Consider the following 24196-nt stretch of genomic DNA (forward strand, 5'->3'; position numbering starts at 1 on the left):
TATATACCCCATGGGGGGGGGGGTGTAGGGAAATCCCTGCCTGGGGCTGGAGCCGCACTGCGGGCAGCGCCTGCTTCCACAACACTGGCCGGGCCAGAGTTGCAGCCGAGCCATGGGTGGAGTCTGCTCTGGAGGCCCCGACCAGGACCAGAGCCACGTGGTGGGGGGCAACACAACCGGCTGCTCCAACAGCCAGGGCCAGAGCCAGGCCACATGGTGGGGTGCCAGGGATCCTGCTCCACTAAAGGGCTCATCCTCGGGCTCTCAAAAGGTAAGTCTGCAGTCATCTGAGGGTTAAAATAGATGGCAGATGACTAGAGAAATGTTCTGCTCCCTGTTCATATTTATGTAAGAGCCTAAACCACACAAAAGAAAACAATTCTCTCTGACCCTCTATATTCTTGCCACTTTTGAAGGCATCAATCATGTCAATAGTGTTCATTATGCCAATGACTATTTTTCTCCCTGTGGAAGTTATTTCTCTCAACACCTCTCTCTCTCTCACACACACACACACACACACACATAGACAGACAGACAGAGTGTAGAGGAATCTAAAAATGTCTTAATGAAGACTGATTATTTTTTATTAATGCTAAATCTATATGTAGTTGATAACATATTAAAAAGGGACTTTTCTATGATTCACAAGAGTCTAAAGCATGCAGACGCTATATGTAGATACTGGTGATATCCCTCAATTCATCTTCTGAATGTCATTAATTTGTAACTGCAGAATGAGCTTTAGAGTCAACAGGGAGGGATAATGCATTTTTTTTATGCTTAAAAAATTACTACACTTTTTGACTGGATTGGGCTGAGAAGAAAGTATAAGGGTTGGATGAAGAGTGCACTTTGCCGAAGTTAGGGGCAAAGGGCGCACAGTGCAGGGTTAGTGGTAAAGGGTGCACAGGATGGGGGCATAAGGGTTGGGGAAATCAATGGAAACAGGAACAGTGGGAGGAAGGCTGGATAGGAATGAGACTGGGTGCCAAGCTGGGTGGTTTTCAGGGTGTGTGCATGCACACAGGATCATGCACCTTGTTAAAAAATACTAAAACAAGGGATAATTATTATGTAACTTAAATGTGTATGTGTACGCGCGTAAGTGTGAATATATAAAACAAACACAAAAACTAACTAGTAGATGCCACAGTGGCACACATCTGAACAAGCGCACATGACGTCAATATTGGTGCATAAGAAAAAAAAAAAAAACTCTCCCCACTCATGGATGGAAAATCTTAGAGGGAACACTGATTGGCACAGCTCCTCAGACAAGTGATGTAAGAATTGGTAATTTGCCAGGAGCCACTATACTGGAATCTCTGCCTCAGGAATCCTTAACTACACACATAAAATCTGTCCTTTACTGACAGTTCTATGTTGTTCCATCTTTTAATGGGTTAGGGCCAGAGGCACTGCACACAGTTAAAGTGGCTTTTAACAAATGCTGAAAGGGTAATTTATAAAGCTTAAAGATATTGAATACAAAGAAAAATAAATCTCCATGAAATAACATTAGTGGTTACATCATCAGTGTAATGCAAGGCTTGATAATGTCACAATGTCCATTAATACTCAGCTTATTCGCCAAGCAGAATGCTGCAAATTCTTTCTTCTAATCTAAAACTTAAAAACCTCAACAGCAGTGACTGTTGCCAAAAACTCTAATTTCACCCAACGGTTTTAATCCTTTGTTCAGCTGCTCTAACACCTAGCAACCAAGCAACACTTTACCAAAAGTGTGGGGAGGGAGCGGGGGGGGAACGGTGTTTCTGCATAAAAAAAAAATCACCCATTTAAAACTGTGATCTGATTCTTGTGCCCTAGAAGAAGGAAGGTTCTGTGTGTACACACGTCTAAGACTGCACTGCCAGCCTACTAAGATAAATTAATTCAATTTTGAGCTGATCTCAGCGGCTGGGTTTCAGGCTTTCTCCAGAGGGAGGGTAAAAAGAGCTTGCGGTTACCTCACTGGAAGGAATTCCCAAGTGTGCCTTCCTGAGTTCTCAAAGGGGTTTAGTATTGGGGTGACAGAAGCGATACCAATCCAAGACCGGGATGTGACAGTGGAGATTGTATTTACTCTGTTCGCTTTGTTACACTGTGTGTGATTCCTACTGTCCCGTACTGTTCTGTTGGAATGCTGTGCGTGTGCATGTGCGTGTGCGTGCACGTGCAGGTGCCTCAGTTTCCTTGGGCACTGCACTAGAGCCTGTCTGGGGATGGGGATGGGAATGTTGGGTGCAGCTCTTACTGAGTGCAAGGCTGCTCCAGGCTGCCCTGTCTTAGCATGTACCCAAAAATAGCTCAGGCTCTTTGTAACCTGAGCCTAGGTGGGAGAAGCAGTCAGGTGACACCTTTTTGCCCAGGAAGTGAGACGAAAGAGGAGGTAGGGCTTCCTGCAGAGCTGGGACCAGTTGCGGAGAGTTAGTCTCGGCTGGCTAAGGATGCAGGGAGTGGGCCCAGGGTGCTGGCTCTGGGCCCCCTCTCCCCAAGATGGATTGTACTGACTTCTTCTGGTTCCTGTGTTAACTAGTCTATCTATGCGGAATCCCTGTTAACAAATAAACCTTCTGTTCTACTTGCTGGCTGAGAGTCGCATCTGATTACAGATGGGGGGGTGCAGAGCCCCCACACTCTGAGATTACGGATTCCCTGCTGGCACGGAGAATGTTGATGCAAGTGGTGATAGATGGGAGGGATCTATCACCACTTTTCTGGACACCCCAACCATTCAGTTCAATTGCCTGAAAAGTGGGTATCCAGGAAATTTTGGCAGAGAGCCAGGACAGCCAATGTGAAGAGAGTGAGAAATCTGAATCAGGAAAACAGGTCCTGCCTGTTTCAGTTCTTTGTGTGAATTCAGAGCAAGAGCTGGGGAAGAGATGGACTGAGCCAGGAATAAAGTATGGAATTTTCAGAAATACAGGCAGTTCCCGGGTTACGTACAAGATAGGGACTGTAGGTTTGTTCTTAAGCTGAATCTGTATGTAAGTTGGAACTGGCGTCAGCCGCTGCTGAAACTGATCAGTTTCAACCGCGGCTGAATCTGGACACCAGTTCTGACTTACATACAGATTCAACTTAAGAAACCCAGGCGTCCCCAAGTCAGCTGCTGCTGAAACTGATCAGCGGCTGATTCCAGGAAGCCTGGGGCAGAGCAACTCTGCCTCGGGCTTCCTGTAGTCAGCGTTGGTCAGTTTCAGCAGCGGCTGACTTGGGGACACCTGGGGCAGAGCAGCTGGGGTGCTGCTGGGTTGCTCCAGTAGCGTGGCTCCTCGGTGCTACTGGAGCAACCCAGCAGCACCCCAGCTGCTCTGCCCCAGGCGTCCTGATTCAGCCACTGCTGAAACTGACCAGCAGCGGCTGAATCAGGACGCCTGGGGCAGAGCAGCTGGGGTGCTGCCGGGTTGGTCCGGAGCAACGCTGCAGGACCAACCCAGCAGCCCCCAGCTGCTCTACCCCAGGGATAGGCAAGAAAAGCCTGGTCTGCTGGGAGGGGGGGGGGGGGGGCACTAGCTGTACCCACCCCCCCCCAGCAGACCAGGGAGACGGGGGTGGTGGGACTGCCCAAGTCCTCCACAGCTTTGCTCCGTCTCCCTGGTCTGCTGACCTGGGAGACGCGGAGCAAAGCCGCAGAGCACGCGGGCAGCGGGACAGTCCTGGTGCGCCATGGCTGTCCCACTGCTGGCGTGCCCCGAGGCTTTGCTCCCTATCTCCCTGGTCTGCTGGTCAGACCAGGGAGACGAGGAGCAAAGCCGCGGAGCATGCCCGCAGCGGGACAGCCCAAGCGCGCCTGGGCTGTCCCGCTGCGGGAGTGCTCCAAGGCTTTGCTCCCCGTCTCCCTGCAGACTCTGTTCTTCACCCTGTTATATTTGGGCTCTAAAATAGCATTTAAAAAACCAAAGCCTTTATGGTGGTTCAAAAGGCATCATGCTCATACGTGGACAGTGCGGAAGTATCGGCATCCCTTACCTGAAGGACAGTCTGTAACATCTTAAGAAACAAAGGACTTGGTTACCACAACTAGAAGGGTGTTCTATGGCTATATTAGTACTTTGAGCAGATTCTGACCAGTTTATATTCTGAAAAAGAGAAAATGACATCTTGCCCAGGGTCTGACATCTCAGACGTAACCTACAGTTCCACATAATAATTACACCAGTCAGGTCCCCAAACAATCAGGGACAATGACAGCTAATTCAGGCCAAGTGAATTAGCTTTAACCTAAATTTTGCCTGAAATTAGTAGAAATTTTTACAACGTGTATGTGTGTGTGTGCGCGCGCGCGCATTTTAAAATACCAGCTTTCATTAGATTTAAACATCCTCCCTATGAGACTAACAAACTAAACACACCATGGGGATTTGAACATGAGAAGCATGGAGGGTAAGAGCCAGACTTGCCTAGAAAGGTCTTGATCCCACTATCTGGTATGACCACATGAATCAGACTGGAAAATCAGGATCTAACACTGCCTGTATTTATTGTGTGTGCGCGCATCTCTAGAGATATGCAATGGATATATTTTTTAAAATGAAAAACTGAGTCCGATGCCATTTCTAAATCTACCAGCAGCAACAGCACAAATAAGCAGCAGTTAGATTATTAAAACTGAACTATAAAATCTAAGGTGATATTATCAACACAGGAAGGAACAAACATTTAAAAAATATTATTCGTAGTGTGACAATGCTCTCTGAGCTACAAGGCTGCAAACCCAAGCAGTACAAAGCAGATTTTGCACATGAACAGATTTAGCATTTTCAATCCTTTTTCCAATAGAAAATGTGTCCACAGCTGACTGGAATAGTAATTTATCTAAAATATTTTTCCCCCTATATTTTCCATAGGCAAAATAATTTGGTAAGGTGTTTGGCTCCTTCCTGTTGGTCAAAACTGGGTCCTTCCACAGCTTACAGAGGCAGAAGTAATGCAAATCCCTGAGTCAGGAAGATAAATGAAGAAACGTCATACAGATAGGTTGTTTAATAATCCATCACGCGAATGCCATGCTCACCTGACTATTAAGTATCTGAGTAAAATTCCTTTGTTTCATTAAAATTTAAAATTGGACAGGCATGATGTACTGCTGCCACTAGAATGGAAAACACTCCCAAATACCACAGTGTGACAATAACTTTAATACTTTCTATTACAACTTCATTTGTAAAGCATTCCACTGCCTCGCCTCTCTCTCTTTTTTGGAGTGTGGGGGTGGAAAGAGTCTAATAAAGAAACATTTCCATTAATCACTCTAAATCAGCGTCACTATCCTGTGGTGACGGCACTGTTTGTCAAAGATGACAGACCAACAGCACTGAGAAATGAAAGCCTTGCTCCTCATGCAAGTAGATAATTCAGCCTCCATGCTGCAGGGCCCCACGACTGAGACAGTCAACATGGGTATCAATGATGGGAGTGATTGTTGAGATGTGGATCTTGATCTATTGGGAACTAGACAGGGCTCCAACTTGTTAAATACAGGTCACTGAAATGAAAAAAAAAAAAAAATCTGTGGCTCAGACAGCGTTCTAACGCTGTCTTTAGCATAGCTCAGAAGAGGGAGAATAAGCACAGTTTTAAGTCATTTACATTTCCAAATCCTGTTCTCTCCTGGCACAGCTTTTTGAAGCCTGGGAATTTATGTCTATTATCCTGACCCCAAGGACCATCAGTGGGTTGCAGGAAAAACCTGGCTATGCCACCGATACCCAAGAGATGCTCACCCTGTATTGGGCATAGGTGAGTACATCTATTTTACACACCACCAGGGGATTCTCCTCACACCAAGGAAAGTCTGAGGGACAGTTACAATGGCTTTTCAGTTTTGTGGTACCCGAGTGGGGCAAAATACAGAGTATCATGGATCAGCAGCACTTTAGAGTTCTTTTCAGACAAACTATGTACTACTTACATGGATTGATTTACTAAAATATTCTTCCAAACCTACAACACAAAAAAGTGAATTGGCTGTGTCACAAAAGCCATGGAATACCAGAGAAAGAAAATCCCTTCCTTCCCTCAAAAAGAAAGAGAAAACAAAATGTTGCTAGCCAAACCCAACATACCTCATGGAGCGTACCAGCCTAGCCAACAATGTCCGTTTTTCCTCATTTGTAAATTTCATGACGCCTGGAGTTTCAAACTGGTGCCGGATCCACTGGCATTGCTCCACATCATTGATGAACATGAATTCCAGTCCAATGTGCTGACAGTATGTATTCTAGGAGGTAAAACATGAAGTTCAGACACAACTTTGGGAGCTCATGAAGAGGGAGAAGTAGGAAAGATATTTTAAAACTAAGGCAAATAACTTCTTTCCATTATCACTTCTGCACACCTCACTGTATTAAAAAGTTATCCCTTCCCCGCTTGTTTTCATCCTTTTTAGGGGATATAATTCAGTTCTTTACTAAATCCCAAATTTTCCTGACCTCAAGCCCTACAAAATTCACCACAAAGCCTAATATTTAAGACACCCAGGGTGTGTCTAGACTACATGCCTCCTTCGACGGAGGCATGTAGATTAGCCAGATCGGAAGAGGGAAATGAAGCCGCGATTAAAATAATCGCGGCTTCATTTAAATTTAAATGGCTGCCCCGATCTGCCGATCAGCTGTTTGTCGGCAGATCGGGGGAGTCTGGACGCGATGCCCCGACAAAGAAGCCTTTCTTCATCGACACAGGTAAGCCTCGTGAAACCAGGCTTACCTGTGTCGATGAAGAAAGGCTTCTTTGTCGGGGCATCGCGTCCAGACTCCCCCGATCTGCCGACAAACAGCTGATCGGCAGATCGGGGCAGCCATTTAAATTTAAATGAAGCCGCGATTATTTTAATCGCGGCTTCATTTCCCTCTTCCGATCTGGCTAATCTACATGCCTCCGTCGAAGGAGGCATGTAGTCTAGACACACCCCCAGAGTCTGGAAGATTCTTCTAAACTGGTAATAACCATTTAAAAGCAGGTCAATATACATGCCTTAAATTGATTGATGAAGTTCACTTAACTGACAAAAAAATTGTAAAGAGATCACAGACATTGCTTTGGATACTCCATAAAAAAAAGAAAACTGCTTATAAAAATATATCCAAAGGGATTTTTTCCAAATGTCACCTGAAATCAATGAAGACATTGGAAAAGGTATTTATGAAACACTTATGCAAATTGTTTGATACCAGTCATTTCTTAAAAATCTGGTTCAAAATTCCAACTAGGGAGGGTAAAGAAAGTAACCTAGTTTTATCTTTGATAATGGCAACATCAACATATTTTGAAAGTAATTCCTCAGTTTCTCATGGTGGGTATTAATTTTATTTATACTATTTATTTTAGAGAAAATCTTCACTGGAAAGATATATTACACATAGAGAGGAAGCAAATAGCAGGATCAAACACAGAGATTCCTATGGCGAGGGGGGTCCGGGAGGGAAAAATACCAAATCCAAATATACAAGAGGGTCTGATTGTGATAATGTTGTCAAAGCCAATCCAAACTTCTGCAGTTAAATTATTTTTTTTTCCTTTATAGCATATTTTTTCCATGAGTATGTGAGGTGTAAGTATATTTTAAATCCTTGCACTTTAAAAATTGCCACACAAGTATCAGGCAGATAAGATGGTCAGCCACAAAGCAAATATAAAAGATACATTCTAAGACTGCAATGTAGAAAATGACTATGGATCCCCTATGTGTCCCTGTATGTACTTTGAATCTTATCCTACAAAGTGCTGAAGAGCCAGTGGTGACAACATTCAGTACTATACACAGGAACATCCAACAAGATCAGGCACTAACCTGATTCATTTGTAATATTAGTGAATATAATAATCTCATTCTTCCCACATTCTTTTATTAAACATTTCCAGTTTCACTGAATTTATAAGGCATAATTAAATCAGCAATTGGGGGAAGTATATAGCTATACAAGGGGAGGGGGAAAACCTCTATCATACAAGCCATTTCCAATCTGTATTTTGTTGTCATGTGTTTAGGGTCCAATTCCAACATCATTACTCAGGAAAGAATCACACTGATGTCAAAGCTGCAGGATCGAGCTCACAACACATTCTAGGGAAATACATGGAATGAAAGCTGGTGGCCTACAAGGAGTTTGTGTGGGACAAACCCAAAAAAACCCAAAGGAATGTTTTAGGGTTCCTTATCCTGCTAAGTGATCTGCCAGCATGATCCCTTTAAAAGATATGGGTCTTTGTTAGTATTGTGTTGCATGGCTTACCACTACTTTGTCAATTATTCTGATTATTTGGGGCATTTGAAAGATGACCCTACAGCTTCTAACATTATAGAAACTTCTAGGATCACCTTGAATGCCACTGTAAGTTCCCTTATGTATAGAATGTATTATCAGCTCTAGTGGAATGGACCAATTTCATACACACAGACAACAGCAGCTCACTTCCATCTGGATGAAAGCAGTTACACAAGATAAATCACCACACTGACCTCCAGCCGCTTGATGATCTCTCGTAAAGAAAGAGCAGTCTCATCTCCTCCTATGAAGGTGGTTGTAGGCAATCGAAAAACCTTGTCCAAGTCAGATTCGTGCAAGCCATAAAACCCTACAGTGTGCCCATTGGTGAGGAGGCAGGGAGACAAAAAAAAGCACAAAGCTAAAGAAGCAGTATGTTCTGGTCAAGACAATACACTGTGGAAGCTTAGGCAGGCTATAACATAACTTCTTACTCTCAGGGAAAAGGGAAGATGTTCTGTATTTCCACATTGTAATGCATGCCACATTCACCACGTACTTGGAGAAATCCATATTTAACAAGCACATTGACATAGTTTTCAAGACATTTATCAGATGAAGGAGCAATCTCATGTACTATACTGGTATCTGCTCTGAAAGCAAGTAGTACAATATTCCAATGGAAGGCTAGCTCTGACAGAAACCTTCAACATTGGGAATAACTTAGCACCTTCACTATGTTCCCAGTTTCCATTATTTTAGCTTTTATTAAAATTTCATCTTAATTCACTTCTGCCGTGAAATGTGGCAATACAAGAAAAAGCAGCTTTTAACAGATTCATCACACCATAACTTTTGTCCTTCCTTCCCAAACTTTTAATTTATTATCCTCACTTATATAATTTAAGTTGTAAGTTTTTTGAGGGAGAAACTTAATTCCCTTATTTCTCAGGGATGTGTGTTGGTTATGATTTGTTTTGGGGTTTTTTTTGGTGCCCAATGCATTTTTTGGAAAACAAAAATACGTAGCAAATTTGAGTTCATTACAGGTACTTCTGGCAATTCTCCTCTTAAAATGCCTATATTCTTTTGAAAACAATGGTATGTCCATAAACTTTTATTCACTAAAATTCTTCCTACAACCTAAAAGTATAAAAATTACAAAGTCTATAAGTAAGATCATGGAAAATGAAATAATTTGCAGCCTTCTAGCTAACAATGTTTTTATAAAACCACTGGGCAATACGTTACTGTCCTTGTTGCCAAAAAATAGCAGCAGCAGCAAAAATCAGAATGAAACAGTGAAGAAAATCCAGATTGAAGGAATAATGTGTGTGTTTATCAGAGATGCAAAAGTTGTGTTATAATTGCACTACACGTATAATCAGTCCTTAGGTCATGAGACAGTCAGCGGCAGTATCACCAATTAGTTTGCAAGATGGGGATATTCACTGATATTATCAATTTATTTTACACATGCCATCAAATAGCTTACAAATTACCTAGAGACCCCAGGAGGAGGGGGACCTCACAATCTCATTTTAATGTTAGGAGGCGAAACTGAGCCTGTTTTTGCCATGAGTAACACAAGTCCTACCAATAACATTAGATTTGAACCAAATGGCTTATAAATTAGTTTCTCTCAAGGCCAGGTACTGTGAAAAGAATGCATCATCTCCACCTTGATTTAGGGATCTCTGAACGTGCCAAGGCCAAGAAATCTGTTTCAGCCAATCTTTAACCTATCTTTTGCAGAGCCAAGAAATGAAGTTTGAACAAGACTAATAAGTATCACAGCATTGCTCAAAGTACAAGTTGAAGGTTCTGCTTGAGGAAGCTTAATTTTAACCCTTTGCAGACTGAACACATACTGTAAACAAGATGTTTAGCATTCACTGAATAATACCTAGACAGATATCTGGGTATTATTCAGGCTAAGAGTTAACAATGTTCAAATTCCAGAAAGGGGCAACACCACTAAATAACTTAAAAATCAAACCCTAATGCCAGTTCATCAATATATTATTAAGAATATGTAATATTTGCATTTAAAAAGTGAAAATGGTAACTAGATAAACAGCACTTCATTTTTCACTTTAAATTTTTAATAAGTATCATAATCAGCCGTAACAGACTGCACATAAGTATAAGGTGACACTAGCATTTTAAATTAATTGTATTTTGTTAATTTAATAACACAGATATTACATCTCAGCTTCTAGCATAGTCATTATTCTTTCGTTTATACCAGAGGGCAGACTCGGGTACGAGCGCCTCCCAAGGACTAAGAATGGGTTTTCTTCAGCTCTAGCAGAAATCATGTTCCCACTGCAGAAACTGGATGAAAACTGCCTTGCAGAACTGCAGTTATTTTGGCATCCTAGACGCTTGAGTTACTTCACCAGTTCTGCTTAACTCTTTTAAAGAAAGTTACTATAGAGCCAACTTCTGCAATTCCCTTTTAAAAGGCACAGGGTCAGAGATGAGTCCAAACGAAAGAGCATATCTTTGGTCTCACAAATCTGATCCAGACCAACTGAGGCTACATCTAGACTCCAGGCTTCTTACGCAAGAAGCTTTTCTTGGAAGAGATCTTCCACAAAAACTTTTTGCACAAGAGAGCGTCCACACTGCAAAAGTGCATCAAAAAAGTGACGCGCTTTTGCAAAAGAGAGCGTCCAGACGGACTGAACGCTATCTCGCAAATAAGCAGTGATTGCTATGGACAGAATGGCCACCAGAGCACCTGTGCAAAGTCCAATATTCTTTTATTTTTCCAGCTGCGCACTGGACGGGAAGCATAGCATGGGTGGGGGGAGTGGCTGAAAGGCGGAACCACGAGCGACGCTAGGAGCCTGTGATTGCGCAGGAGCCTGGCGGGGGCGGGGAGAGTGGCTGGGAGTCCATCAGTGCTTCTGTGCAATCACAGGCTCCCAGCACTGATGGCGGCCCCGCCTCCCTGCCTGGGAGTCCCCCAAGGCTTCTGAAGGCCCCGCAAAGCTTCTGAAGCACCCAGAGCACTACCAGGTGGGGAGTCCCAGCTGAGAAGTGGATCCACGATCGCTGCTCTGGGTGCTTCAGAAGCCTAGCCGGGGCAGGGGGAGTGGCTGGTAGTCCCAGCCACTCCCCCTGCCCCGGCTAGGCTTCTGAAGCACCCAGAGCAGCAATCAGGGCCCAGCTGGGACTCCCAGCCTGGTGAGACGGGACCACCATCGGCTCTGGGAGCCTCTGATTGCACAGAAGCCTGGTGGGGACGGGGGGAATGGCTGGGAGCCCGCCCCCGCAAGGCTTCTGCAGAATCACAGTCTCCCAACACTGATCGTGGCCCCGCCTCCCAGCCTGGGAGTCCCAGCTGGGAGGTGGGGTTACGATCGCCGCTTATCCTGCATTCCTTTTTTTTTTTTTTTTTGGCTCGACCAAAAAAATATCGGGTGTCCAGTATTTTTTGGGAGACCATCTGGCAACCCTAGAATAGTCTCCACCAAGGTCCTGAGTTAAGCTTTTTGGTTTGTTTTACTACAGACAGTGCTCATGACACTAAGGAAAACATCAACATACTGAGGATGGGTGGCAAGAGGGATTAACACATGCCATTTCTAGTTTCATGCGTCTCATCAGGCTGATTGACATTCTTTCTACATTAATTCACAAGGATTTAATTAATCAATCCTATATGTAGGATAGCAGTATTTGCAAAATTAATTAAGTGTCCACTGTCATTTCATTCAAATTAAGGATCCAAGGAGAGGCAGAGAGAATATCAGTGCTCTATGCAAACATCTCTAAATTACAGGCTGAAGAACTATATTGATTTTCTATTGCAGAAGGAAGCCCAGAACCTTATTTCTCCTGATCACCAGATCTAGGAAAGGCAATAAGGCCAACTGGATTACAGACAAAGTAAATTAGAGATCTGTTACAACGCGGATATCCACTCTTTGCACCATGTTTTATTTCCTATCCAAATTTTCCATACAAAGAAAGATAGAGCAGAAATAAAAGTAGATAGGTAAGTTGGATTTTAAGACAATGAAGGAGATAAATTTTAGGTTCCAATGTTGGTGGATCTCTTTTAGCAGCTGCTCTTTATTCTAGCTTTTTTTTAAACTTTAAGAGAAAAGATACTACAGGCAGTCCCCGAGTTATGCGGATCCCACTTACGTCGGATCCGCAGTTACGAACGGGGCCCTCTCCCTGGTCTCCAGCAGACCAGGGGGACGGAGAGCAAAGCAGAGCAAAGCCGCGGAGCACACAGGCAGCGGACAGTCCAGACGCGTCTGGGCTGCCCGCTGCCCGCGTGTTCTGCCGCTTGCTCCCCGTCCCCCGGTCTGCAGACCAGGGGGACAGGGAGCAAAGCAGAGCAAAGCCGCAGAGCCCGAGGGCAGCAGGACAGCCACAGCACGTCTGGGCTGTCCCGCTACCACCGTGCTCCGCGGCTTTGCTCCGGACGCCTGTGGTACAGCAGCTGGGGCGCTGCCGGTTGGTCCCATAGCGCCGCTCTGGGCACTACTGGACCAACCCGGCAGCACCCCAGCTGCTCTGCCCCAGGCGTCCCCAAGTCAGCTGCTGCTGAAACTGACCAGTGGCTGACTACAGGAAGCCCCTGCCCCGGGCTTCCTGGAATCAGCCGCTGATCAGTTTCAGCAGCGGCTGACTTGGGGATGCCTGGGGTTCTTAAGTTGAATCTGTATGTAAGTCAGAACTGGCGTCCAGATTCAGCCACTGTTGAAACTGATCAGTTTCCGCAGCGGCTGAATCTGGACGCCAGTTCCGACTTACATACAGATTCAACTTAAGAACAAACCTACAGTCCCTATCTTGTACGTAACCCGGGGACTGCCTATATAGTAAAACTCCAGTGGCCCGGCATCCAATAGTCTGGCACTCCTGATGGTCCGGCACCATCTGGAACCCGGAAGTGCTCCGGGCAGCCGGACAATTGGAGCTGCTCTGCCCCCGGGTTCCCCGATTAAGCCACTGCTGAAACTGACCAGCGGCTGACTCAGGGAAGCCAGGGGCAGAGCAGCTGGGGTGCTGCCAGGTTGGTTCCGTAGCATCGCCCCTCGGCGCTGCGGGACCAACCCAGCAACACCCCAGCTGCTCTGCCCCAGACTTCCCCAAGTCAGCCGCTGCTGAAACTGACCAGCGGCTGACTCCGGGAAGCCCAGGCACAGCATGCTCTGACTTGGGGAAGTCTGGGACAGAGCAGATGGGGTGCTGCCGGTTTAGTCCCGCAGCGCCAAAGGGCGCATCCCCCCCACTCCACCCCAGACCTGTCATAGCCCCCCCCTTCCTATAGTCCGGCATATCTGATAATCCAGCACTCGCTGGGTCCTAAAGGTGCCGGATTATCACAAGTTTACTGTATATTGATCATGTTCCTTCATCTCTGAAACAAATTATATCTAAGAAACCTAAAGCAATTTCTGGAGAACCAGAACACACTGCATTATTCCTCTAAGACACTGTTAACTGATTACAACAACATTCAGGTTTACAGTCATTGTTCAAAGTTCTTCAACCTCAATTTTTCTTCCTATAAAGATACAGCTCAGACAGATTCTTTAAATTAAGACAAAAAGATGGCATGGATATTGAGAGGACTAAGACTCAAATTTAAGCATCTCTTCATTTAGTCAGAAAACTTACATCAAACCTATTTTTTAAAATATGCAGCTCTTTCATCATCCACAGAAAGATTTATTCCTGGACAGCCACACTGCTATTCCACAGAAGTAATTAAGGCACAGGAATCACTCACTGAACTACTGTATTAAGATTTTAGTATGTTTATAATATCACAGAATCCTGGAGTTGGAAGAGACCTCAGGAGGTCATCGAGTCCAACCCCCTGGCCAAAGCAGGACCAACCCCAACAAAATCATCCCAGCCAGGGCTTTGTCAAGCTGGGACATAAAAGCCTCTAGGGATGGAGGTTCCACCATCTCTCTAGCTAACCCATTCCAGTGCTTCACCACCCTCCTAGTGAAATAGTTTTCCCTAATATCCAATCTAGACCTGCTCAACTACAACTTGAGACCATTGCCCCTTCTTTGGTCACCTGTCACCACTGAAGAAAGCCTCTCTCCATCCTCACTCTTCTCTTCTGTAGACTCAATAAGCCCAAATACCTCAGCTTTCCCTCATAAGTCATGTGCTCCAGCCCCCTAATCATTTTGTTGGCTGCCACTAGACTTTCTCCAATGCGTCCACATCCTTTCTGTAATGGGGGCCTCAAAACTAGATGCAGTACTCCAGATGCGACCTCACCAGTGCTGAATAAAGGGGACTGTGGGTGTGGGAATAAAGGGGTCTCAGCACTAGATCTGGCCTACAGGGAGCTGAAGGCAGGATCCAGGCGTAAGAGCCTGCCTTCATAATTCTCCTCAGAAACCCAGCTTGGAAGCAAGACGACCCTCAGCTGCATGGGGAGGCCCTTATGTAACAAGAAAAAGGGCAATACAAGGATTGCCTCAGGAGTAGTGTCCTCTCAAAAATTAAGCCACAAAGTTCCCTAATTTGGGGCCTTACCGTAAGTTAGGCCATCCAATTACCCAATCTGCTGCCAATAAAATAAGGCTTCAAAATGCACCATATAAGGAATCAATAAATAGGGGCCAGGGAAAGGTTGCTTCCTAATATGGAGAGGCCGGGTCCGGGAAGAGGTATCCTCACCATATTAGGAAACAAAAGGATGATTCGGAAAGAAAGGGATACGGCGGGTACCAAGAAAAGGGTAGGGATAAAAGATGCTGTAACCATAACTTAGGGCTCACTTCGTTGGTCACGAGGCAGAGGGGAACGAGCGGTCTGGATGTGGAAACCGAATAAATCGCCTGTCACCACTCCACCCAGCTTCGTCCATCATTCGGCCCTGCAACAGGGACTAATTCTCGAGATTTGCTGGCAATGCTCCTCCTAATGCAACCTGGCATGTCATTAGCCTTCTGACTACAAGGGCACACTGTTGACTCATATCCAGCTTCTCATCCACTGTAATCCTCAGGTCTTTTTCTGAGAAACTGCTGTTTAGTCCATCAGTCCCCAGCCTGTAAAAGCTTGGGATTCTTCCAGCCCAAGTGCAGGATTCAGCATTTGTCCTTGCTGAACCTCATCAGATTGGAAGATTGGGCCAAAAGCAATTTGTCTAGGTCACGCTGGACCCTATCCCAAACCTTCAGTGTATCTACCTCCCCTCCATCTTAGTGTCATCCACAAACTTGCTGAGGGTGCAATCCATCCCCTCATCCAAGTCATTAAACAAACATGTTGAACAAAACCAGCCCCAGAACTGACCCCTGGGACACGCTGCTTGACACCAACTGCCAACCAGACATCAAGCCATTGACCCATTGAGCCCGACAGTCTAGCCAGCTTTCTATCTACCTTACAGTCCATTTATCCAATCTATACTTCCTTAACTTGCTGGCAAGAATACTGTGGAAGATCATATAAAAAGCTCTGCTAAAGTCAAGATATATCACGTCAACCATTTTTCCCATATCCAGAGCCAATTACCTCATCATAGAAGGCAACTGGATTGGTCAGGCTTGACTTGCTCTTAGTGAATCCATGTTGACTATTCTGGATCACTTTCCTCTCTTCCAAGTACTTCAAAATGAATTCCTTGAGAATCAGAGCTGGAAGAGACCTTAGAAAGCCATCAAATCCAGCCCCCTGCCCAAGGCAGGACCAATCCCAATTAAATCAACTCAGCCAGGGCTCTCACAAGCCAAGACTTCAATACTTCTAGGGATGGAAACTCCACTACTTCCCTAGGTAACCAATTCCAGTGCTTCACCACCCTCCTAGGGAAATATTTTTCCTAATATCCAACGTGGACCTCTCTCACCGCAACTTGAGACCATTATTCCTTGTTCTGCCAACCATCACTACTGTGAACAGCCTCTCCCCATCCTCTATGGAACCTCCCTTCAGGAAGTGGAAGGCTGCTATCAAATTCCCTCTCACTCTTTTCTTCTGCAGACTAATTAGATCCAACTCCCTCAGCCTCTCCTCGTAGGTCATATGCTCCAGCTCCCTAATAATTTTGGTCGCCCTCTGCTGGACCCTCTCCAATGCATCCACATCCTTCCTGTAATTGGGGGCCCAGAACTGGACACAATACCCCAGACGTGGTCTCACTAGAGCCGAGTAAAGAGAAATAATCACATTGCTGGATCGACTGGCAATGCTCCTTTTAATGCAACCTACAGTCAAACTCCGATGGTCCTGCATCTGATGGTCCGGCACTCCTGATGGTCCGGCAACATCAGGAACCCAGAAGTGCTCCGGGCAGCCGGACCATTGGAGCTGCTCTGCCCCCAGCTTCCCCGATTCAGCCGCTGCTAAAACTGACCAGCAGCTGAATCGGGGAAGCCAAGGTGGGAGCAGAGCAGCTGGAGTGCTGCTGGGTAGATCCCATAGCGCTGCCCCTCGGGGCTGTGGGACCAACCCGGCAGTACCCCAGCTGCTCTGCTGCAGGCGTCCCCAATTCAACCGCTGCTGAAACTGACCAGCAGCGGTTGAATCAGGGACACCTGGGGCAGAGCCAGACTATTGGGAGGGGAGGCTATGAGGGATCTGGGGTGGCATCCCGCCCACCCCACCCCAGACTCCTCATAGCCCCCCCCCTTCCGATAGTCCAGCATATCTGATAATCCGGCACCCCCTGGGTCCTAAAGGTGCCGGATTATCGGAAGTTTACTGTAGTATGCCATTAGCCTTCTTGGCTACAAGGACACACTGTTGACTCAGGTCCAGCTTCTCATCCACTGTAATCCCGAGATCCTTTTCTACACAACTGCTACTTTGCCAGAAGGTCCGCAGCCTGTAACAATGCTTGGGATTCTTCCGTCTCAAATGAAGGACTCTACACTTGTCCTTGTTGAACCTCATCAGATTTCTTGTGGTCCAATCCTCCAATTTGTCTAAGTCACTCTGGACTCTATCCCTGCCCTCCAGCGTGTCTACCTCTCCCACTAGCTTAGTGCCATCCGCAAACTTGCTGAGGGTGCAATCCATCCCCTCATCCAGGTCATTAATAAAGATGCTGAACAAAACCAGTCCCAGAACCGATACTTGGGGCACTCCGCTAGAAACCGACCACCAACCTGACATCGAGACGTTGATCACTACCCGTTAGGCCCGACCTTCCAGCCAGCTTTCTGTCCATCTTACTGTCCATTTATCCAATCCACATTCCTTTAACTTGCTGGCAAGAATGTTGTGGGAGACTGTATCAAAAGCCTTGCTAAAGTCAAGGTATATCACATCCACTGACTTCCCCATATCCACAGAGCCAGTTACCTCATCATAGAAGCTAATCAGATTGGTCAAACACGACTTGCCCTTCGTGAATCCATGCTGACTATTCTTGATCACCTTCCCCTCTTCCAAGTGCTTCAAAATGGATTCCTTGAGGATCCCCTGCATGATTTTTCCAGGGACTGAGGTAAGACTGACTGGACTATAGTTCCCTGGATCATCCTTCTTCCCTTTCTTAAAGATGGGCACTACATTTGCCTTTTCCCAATCATCCGGGAGCTCTCCTGATCGCCACGATTTTTCAAAGATAATGGCCAAAGGCTTCGCAATGACATTTACCATCTCCCTCAGTACCCTCGGATGTATTAAGTCCGGACCCATGGATTTATGTACATTTAGCTTTTCTAAATAGTTCCTAACCTGTTCTTTCTCCACCCAGGGCTGCCCACCTCCTTCCCATACTGTATTGCCTAGTGCAGTAGCCTGGGAGCTGACCTTGTCTGTAAAGAGAGGCAAAAAAAAGCATTGAGTATTTCAGCTTTTTCCATATCATCCTTCACTAGGTTATCTCCCTCATCCAGAAAGGGTCTCCCAGTTTCCCTGATCACCCTCTTATTGCTAACATGTCTGTAGGAACCTTTCTTGTTACCCTTTACACACCTTGCTATCTGCAATTCCAATTGTGCTTTGGCCTTCCTGATTACAGCCTTGCATGCTCGAGAAATATATTTCTACTCCTCCCTGGTCACCTGTCCAAGTTTCCACTTCTTGTCAGCTTATCAAGGATTTTACTGCTAAGCTAAGCTAGTCTCCTACCATATTTGCTTTTCTTACTGTGCATCAGGATGACTTGTTCCTGTACCTTCAGTAATGTGTCCTTAAAATATAGCCAGCTCTCCTAGAATCCTTTCCCCTTCATGTTAGCATCCCAGGGGATCCTGCCCATAAGTTCCCTAAGGGAATCAAAGTCTGCTTTTCTGAAGTCCAGGGTCGGTCTTCTGCTCTCCTTTCTTCCTTTGGCCAGGATACTGAACTTAATAATCTCATGATCACTGCTGCCCAGGTTGCCATCCACATCAACTTTCCCTACTAATTCTTCCCTGTTTGTGAGCAGGAGGTCAAGCTGCACATGGCCCCTGGTCAGTTCCTTCAGCACTTGTACCAGGAAGTTGTCCCAACATTCTCCAAAAACTTCCTGGATTGTCTGTGTACTGTTGTATTGGTCTCCCAACAGATATCAGGGTGATTCAAGTCCCCCATGAGAACCAGGGCCTGTGATCTGGAAGCTTCTCTTAGTTGTCTGAAAAAAGCCTTGTCTACCTGATCTGATGGTCTAGAGCAGACATCCACCATGACCAGTTGCTCCCAACTCTAAATTTAACCCAAAAACTCTCAACAGGCTTTTCTCCCGCTTTATACAGGAGCTCTGAGCAATCATACTGCTCTCTTACATACAGTGCAACTCCTCCACCTTTTCTTCCCAGCCTGTCCTTCCTGAACAGTTTATACCCTTCCATGATGGTGCTCCAACCATGTGAGTCATCCCACCAACTCTGTTGTTCCAATCAAATCATAATTCTTTGACTGTGCCAGGACTTCTAATTCTTCCTGCTTGTTTCCCAGGCTTCTTACCTTTATGTACAGACACTTGAGATAACCAGCTGATTGCCCCACCTTCTTCGTACCAATCAGAGGTGGTCCTCTGTCACAACTTTCTCCTTCAGTTTCTTCCCAGTATCCCACTTCTCCACTTATCAGTCTAAAAAACTTTAAGTCAATATGTTTTTTTTGGAATATACCTAAGTCACAATAATAAGGCCATATAACTAAAGATAATTATTAGAAACTAACCCTTAAGTAATAATGAGTACGATACATTTTGAATTTAAATCCGTTGACAATTAAGATCTCTTCCACGTAGCGCTCAAACCATAGTGATGGGCAATTACAGAAATGTCTATTAGTCACTTTAGATGTGGTTCAGAACAATGCACTGCATATGACCATTTCCTTTATATATATTTTAGAGCATGTCTGAGTCCATCTGTCTGTGAGCCTGTTTGTTCAAGAACTCCTCCTAAACAGTAAGAGCTAAGGCCATCAAATTTGATATGCAGCTTCCTCTTCTCCTAAATTAACACAAGATCAGGGTTTGCTTGTGCCAGGCCAACAGGAAATCCCTGGAATGGGACTGTTTTCCATAACATGTAAATGGAGGGAGTAGAGAGGAAGGATGCATTACGTGAGTACTGGAGACAGCTGCACCACCAAGAGTGGCCAGCTAGAGCTTGCCATCTTGCCTGCCACCAGACCAGGTAAATAGTCCTCCTACTTCCCTCCCCTTGGCCACAGCACTGGAGACTGCAGGAAAAGAAAAGACTCCTGACGACTATGGGGGGTTAGACGGAGAGAAAAAGCCCATTCCAGCCGTGGGTGGGGGAGAGAAGGCCCCACTAGATGGGACCTGCCACCCTAAGCTTCTCCTCACCCCCTCCCAACCTTCACTCTTGCACCTTCCCCACATCCACAGCTCCCTGCCCTGAGCCCTTCCTTGACTCCTCCCTGATTCTTGGATCCCTCTCCATGCCACCTGTCACCTCAAGGAGGTGCCCTGACTCTTACACGCCCCACACCACCAGTCCCCTGTCCTGAAGGACCCAGGCAATGCCAGACCAGTCTTCTAGTACAGTAATAAGATACCATGGGCACTGTGTAACTGTTTGTTTACTGTGCACTTGTTCTAAATTCCACTGTCCCTCAGTCTGCCCGCCTATCCTCCCCACAATAAATGTTCAACAAAATACCATGCAGTGGCAACCAACTGAGAAGAGAGAAGCTTCACTCAAATGATTGGCCATCCTCTTCTAATACATCTGTGCAAATTGCCAAACCCACATTATACATTACCATCTCATCAGCCAATCTACACTCAATTCCCTAATATTCTAAAAGCATAGACCTCCCCAAGTTTCAAACAAGCCCACTAATGAACTTCAGCTGCTTCTACATGTAGGCAGTGCAAAAATGAGGTACTTCTCTATTTTCAAATTTCCATGAGGAGTGGTCATTCATTAGAAGATTCACATAAAACGTATCACAATCAAAGAAAAGGCACAGTGATTTATCAAAATAATATATAAGGTTAGAGGACCTTTCTCCAATTAATAGTTGTCCTACCTAAGAAAAATACAATACTCAGTTGTTGTAATTATATTGCCTCTCTAGGAGGATAGATTGTACCATGAGACATGTCTCTGGACAAACAATGGTTAATATAAAGTTTGAAATTCTCACCCAGTTTATCAATAGTAGTGATTAAATCAGATGGAACAAATGAATCCAAATCTGCATCCAAGATTCCTAGGGGATCCAACTGCGCCACATGATGTCCACGGATCTGAATGGATACAATTAGATAGGAAGAGGGAGGAAAAACACACACAAAAATGAATGATAAATGAAGTCAGTAAAAAAAGGGAGAACTCACTAACAGTTGTGCCCCCAACACACAGAACTCATGGAATCAAATATACAAATATATGATAAACCCTATGGGAGCAGACCAATGGTCCATCTAGTCCCCTGGTAGTCAGCAATGTCTCAGTTTCAAGATTATTATGGTCCATAAAATGATAGTCAGCGAACACAGGTAGAACCGCAGGTGGATAATCAGACCAATCCAGGAGCCACAGCTAATCTCATAGTTGGGCAGCCATTTCCAAATGGAAGGGACAAATCTGAACTGTTGAGTGAGACTACAATGCAGTCTTTCCTCCTTTCCCATTTCTCTCTTTCCTGTTGTCAGTGGTTGGTGACAGATGTTTCTGGCAATTAAAAGTTTAAGGATGTCTAGTGCATGGTGGGTTGTGTTCCCAGCTATCTTGGCTAACAATCACTGATGGATCTATTTTCCCATGCGCTTATCTAATTCTTTTTTGAACTCACTTATTTTGTATCCTCACAAGTCTCCAAGGCAATGAGTTCCAAAGACTGACAGTGCATTGTGAGAAGTACTTTCGCACAAATTTTTAAACCCTGCTTCCTATTTTCATCTGGTGATCCCTACCTTTTGTATTATGTAAAGAGATAAATAAACACTTTTTCCCTTTCACTGTCTCCTTACCATGTAGATTGTATAGAGCTCTAACATATCCCTCCTTAGTAATCTTTTTTCCAAGCTGAACAGTCCCAGTAATTTTTCTCCCCCCATATAGAAAGCTGTTCCATACCGCTAAGCATTTTGTTTTCTTTCTCTACATTTTCCTCCTCTGCACCTTTTCAAATTATTTTTTTTTTTGTGATGAGATGACCAGAACTGTATTCAAAGTGAAGGCATACCATGGATTCATTTGGCAGCATTATGATATTTTCTTTCCCAATGATTCCTCACATTTGGTTAGCTTTTTTTATTGCTGATGCACATTGAATGGATGTTTTCAGGGAGCTATTCATGATAGCTCTAAAACTTCTTTTCTGAGTGGTAATTGCTAATTTAGAGCCCATCATTCTGTATATATGATTGGCATTATTTTTCCAAGGTGCAATACTTTATACAGACAACCCCCAACTTACAATCCCCCATAATTTATGACTTTTTTTTAAAATGCGAGATAGCTACTCCCCCCCATACACACACACACACACACACACACACTTATGTCCACAACTTGCATTTATGACGACGTTCACCATAGACTCCACATGTCATCCCAATACAGGGAATGCACAAGGTCAGACTCGCCAGTCTGCAGCTGCTGTTTGAACTGCACAAGTCTCCATCACATCGGTCTTCACTTTTTAGTTATTTTGTACATTATTTTATCTATTTAGTTTAGTTTTCCTACATTTCTGTAGTCAATTTTGGTATTTTTAGGGTATGAAATAGGTTTTCAGGAACAGAACCACCAATTATAATATTGCACCTATGGGAAATAAGGGTTTGACTTACGACAGCTTGACTTATAACAGTTTTCCAAGAGCCAATTAGGTCATAAGTGCAGGGGTCTCCTGTACTGTAGATTTAATTCATCTGTTATTTTGGTTCAGTCACCTAGTTTCATGAGATCCTCTCGTAACTTTTGCAATCCGTTTTTGACTTAACTCTTTGAAGTGTTGTGTTGTCTACAAATTTTGCCATTTTGCTGTTTACCTTTTTTTTCCCTGAACATTTATTAATTTGCTGAACAGCACAAGTCCAAGTATAGACACGTTGGGGCTCTCCACTGTGAAAACTGACCAGTTATTTCTATACTTTATTTCCTATCTTTTAAACAGTTACTGCTCTATGAGAGGACATTTCCCCATACAGCTTAGTTTTTAAGTTAATGGATACATCTATGAATTACTGGATGACAATTCAATTCAATATACTAGTTTCAATAAACTAGTGTCCTAAACTTCAATGAACAAACTATAATTTCAAAGGTTGAACTAGAATTTGAGTATAAGAAGCAACAACTGAACAACTTAAAGTGCAGTTATACTCTTAAAGCGATTTTCTAAAAAACATCACCATGGAGTTTGGTATTTGTGTCTATTTTCCATAGGACGCATGCTTGGTTTACAAAGCAACAAAACAACTTCCTAGAATTGCCAATCTTGTAAAAATTTAGCCTTGATGTAGCCAGGCTTCTCATGCAGCATCACCATTATTAAAAGTTCCGCTGATCAAATTGCACCCTTGATGAGACGCACATCCAACTGGAACTGAGCAAACAGGGTTGATGATACTCAGAATGGAACAGAATCCTCAGCTCTATCAATGTTAAGCAGCGCTTGCTCTGGAGCACCAGAAGAACTAGTAAAAGTAACTCACTTGATGCACCAGCAATAACTACTATAATTCTGAAAAAAGCCATTATTGCAATGAAAAGCAAAAGGAAAATTTAACATTTAATTTCTGTAGCAACTATGTATGTATACACATGAAGTGCCCAGTATACTCTTTGATGATCACAAGGTTCAAAAAAAAGCACAATAGAGTAGCACTGTCTACTACAGTATAAAATGCTAGCTACGGCATACACATTTTCCTACTTCGATTGCTACTTCACCTTGATTTAGTGTATAAAATGCAAATAGTTGGAGAGGGAAAAGAAATTGAGGTTCGATGCTGCAGCATGGGAGAATGTTTTTTTTTTAATCTTTCCCTCCTCCCCCTCTCCCTCCTCCCACCCACTCATGCATCTTTCCCAAGAAATTGCAAGGTAACTGTGTTCTGGAATCACAACTTTTTTTTCTAATTATTGCCATGATAAATGAAGCCAAAAGGAAGACAAATTGATCCCTGTATAACTGATTGAACCAATCGGAGTTGAGAGCTTCAAGACTGTTCAATTTTTAAAATTAAATGCAACAAGTCAGGGAAGTTTGGAAACTGTCATATGAAAAATCAAAGATTTGCAAGCAAATTTGGAGTTCTTGCTCATGGGTTCAGCAGAAATAAGGCCTATTTTAGAGATGATAAACTTGATTCCAAAGTAACAGGTTTAAATAATGACTTAAAAGACTCAGACCTAGAGCTCTAAAATTTCCCCCTTGCCTTCTGAGCCCTTGTCTACACTAGCGAGTTATTTCGAAATAACTCAGCTTAGGTCAAAATAATAAGTTGAGCGTCTATACTACCAAACCTGTTATTTTGAAATAATGGGCTAGTTATTTCAAAAATCTGAATTCTTGCTTTCCTTGGGGAATAGCACTAATTTTGAAAT

General features: G+C 44.3%; 1 protein-coding gene across 4 annotated transcripts in view; it reads right to left on the reverse strand.

Annotated features, from left to right (window-relative positions):
- The window catches only part of OGDHL (oxoglutarate dehydrogenase L), a 128001-nt gene that overhangs the window by 62750 nt on the left and 41055 nt on the right, over positions 1 to 24196 (reverse strand). For all 4 annotated transcript variants that reach the window (XM_075934808.1, XM_075934807.1, XM_006112394.4 and 1 more), the window contains exons 4-6: positions 20781 to 20883; positions 8474 to 8589; positions 6078 to 6232 (exon numbers count right to left, since the gene is read on the reverse strand). In XM_075934808.1, the coding sequence (XP_075790923.1) occupies positions 6078 to 6232; positions 8474 to 8589; positions 20781 to 20883 (374 nt within the window). The remainder of the gene's footprint in view (positions 1 to 6077; positions 6233 to 8473; positions 8590 to 20780; positions 20884 to 24196) is intronic.

This window comes from Pelodiscus sinensis, chromosome 8 (genome assembly GCF_049634645.1).
Source record: "Pelodiscus sinensis isolate JC-2024 chromosome 8, ASM4963464v1, whole genome shotgun sequence".
Taxonomy (NCBI): domain Eukaryota; kingdom Metazoa; phylum Chordata; order Testudines; family Trionychidae; genus Pelodiscus; species Pelodiscus sinensis.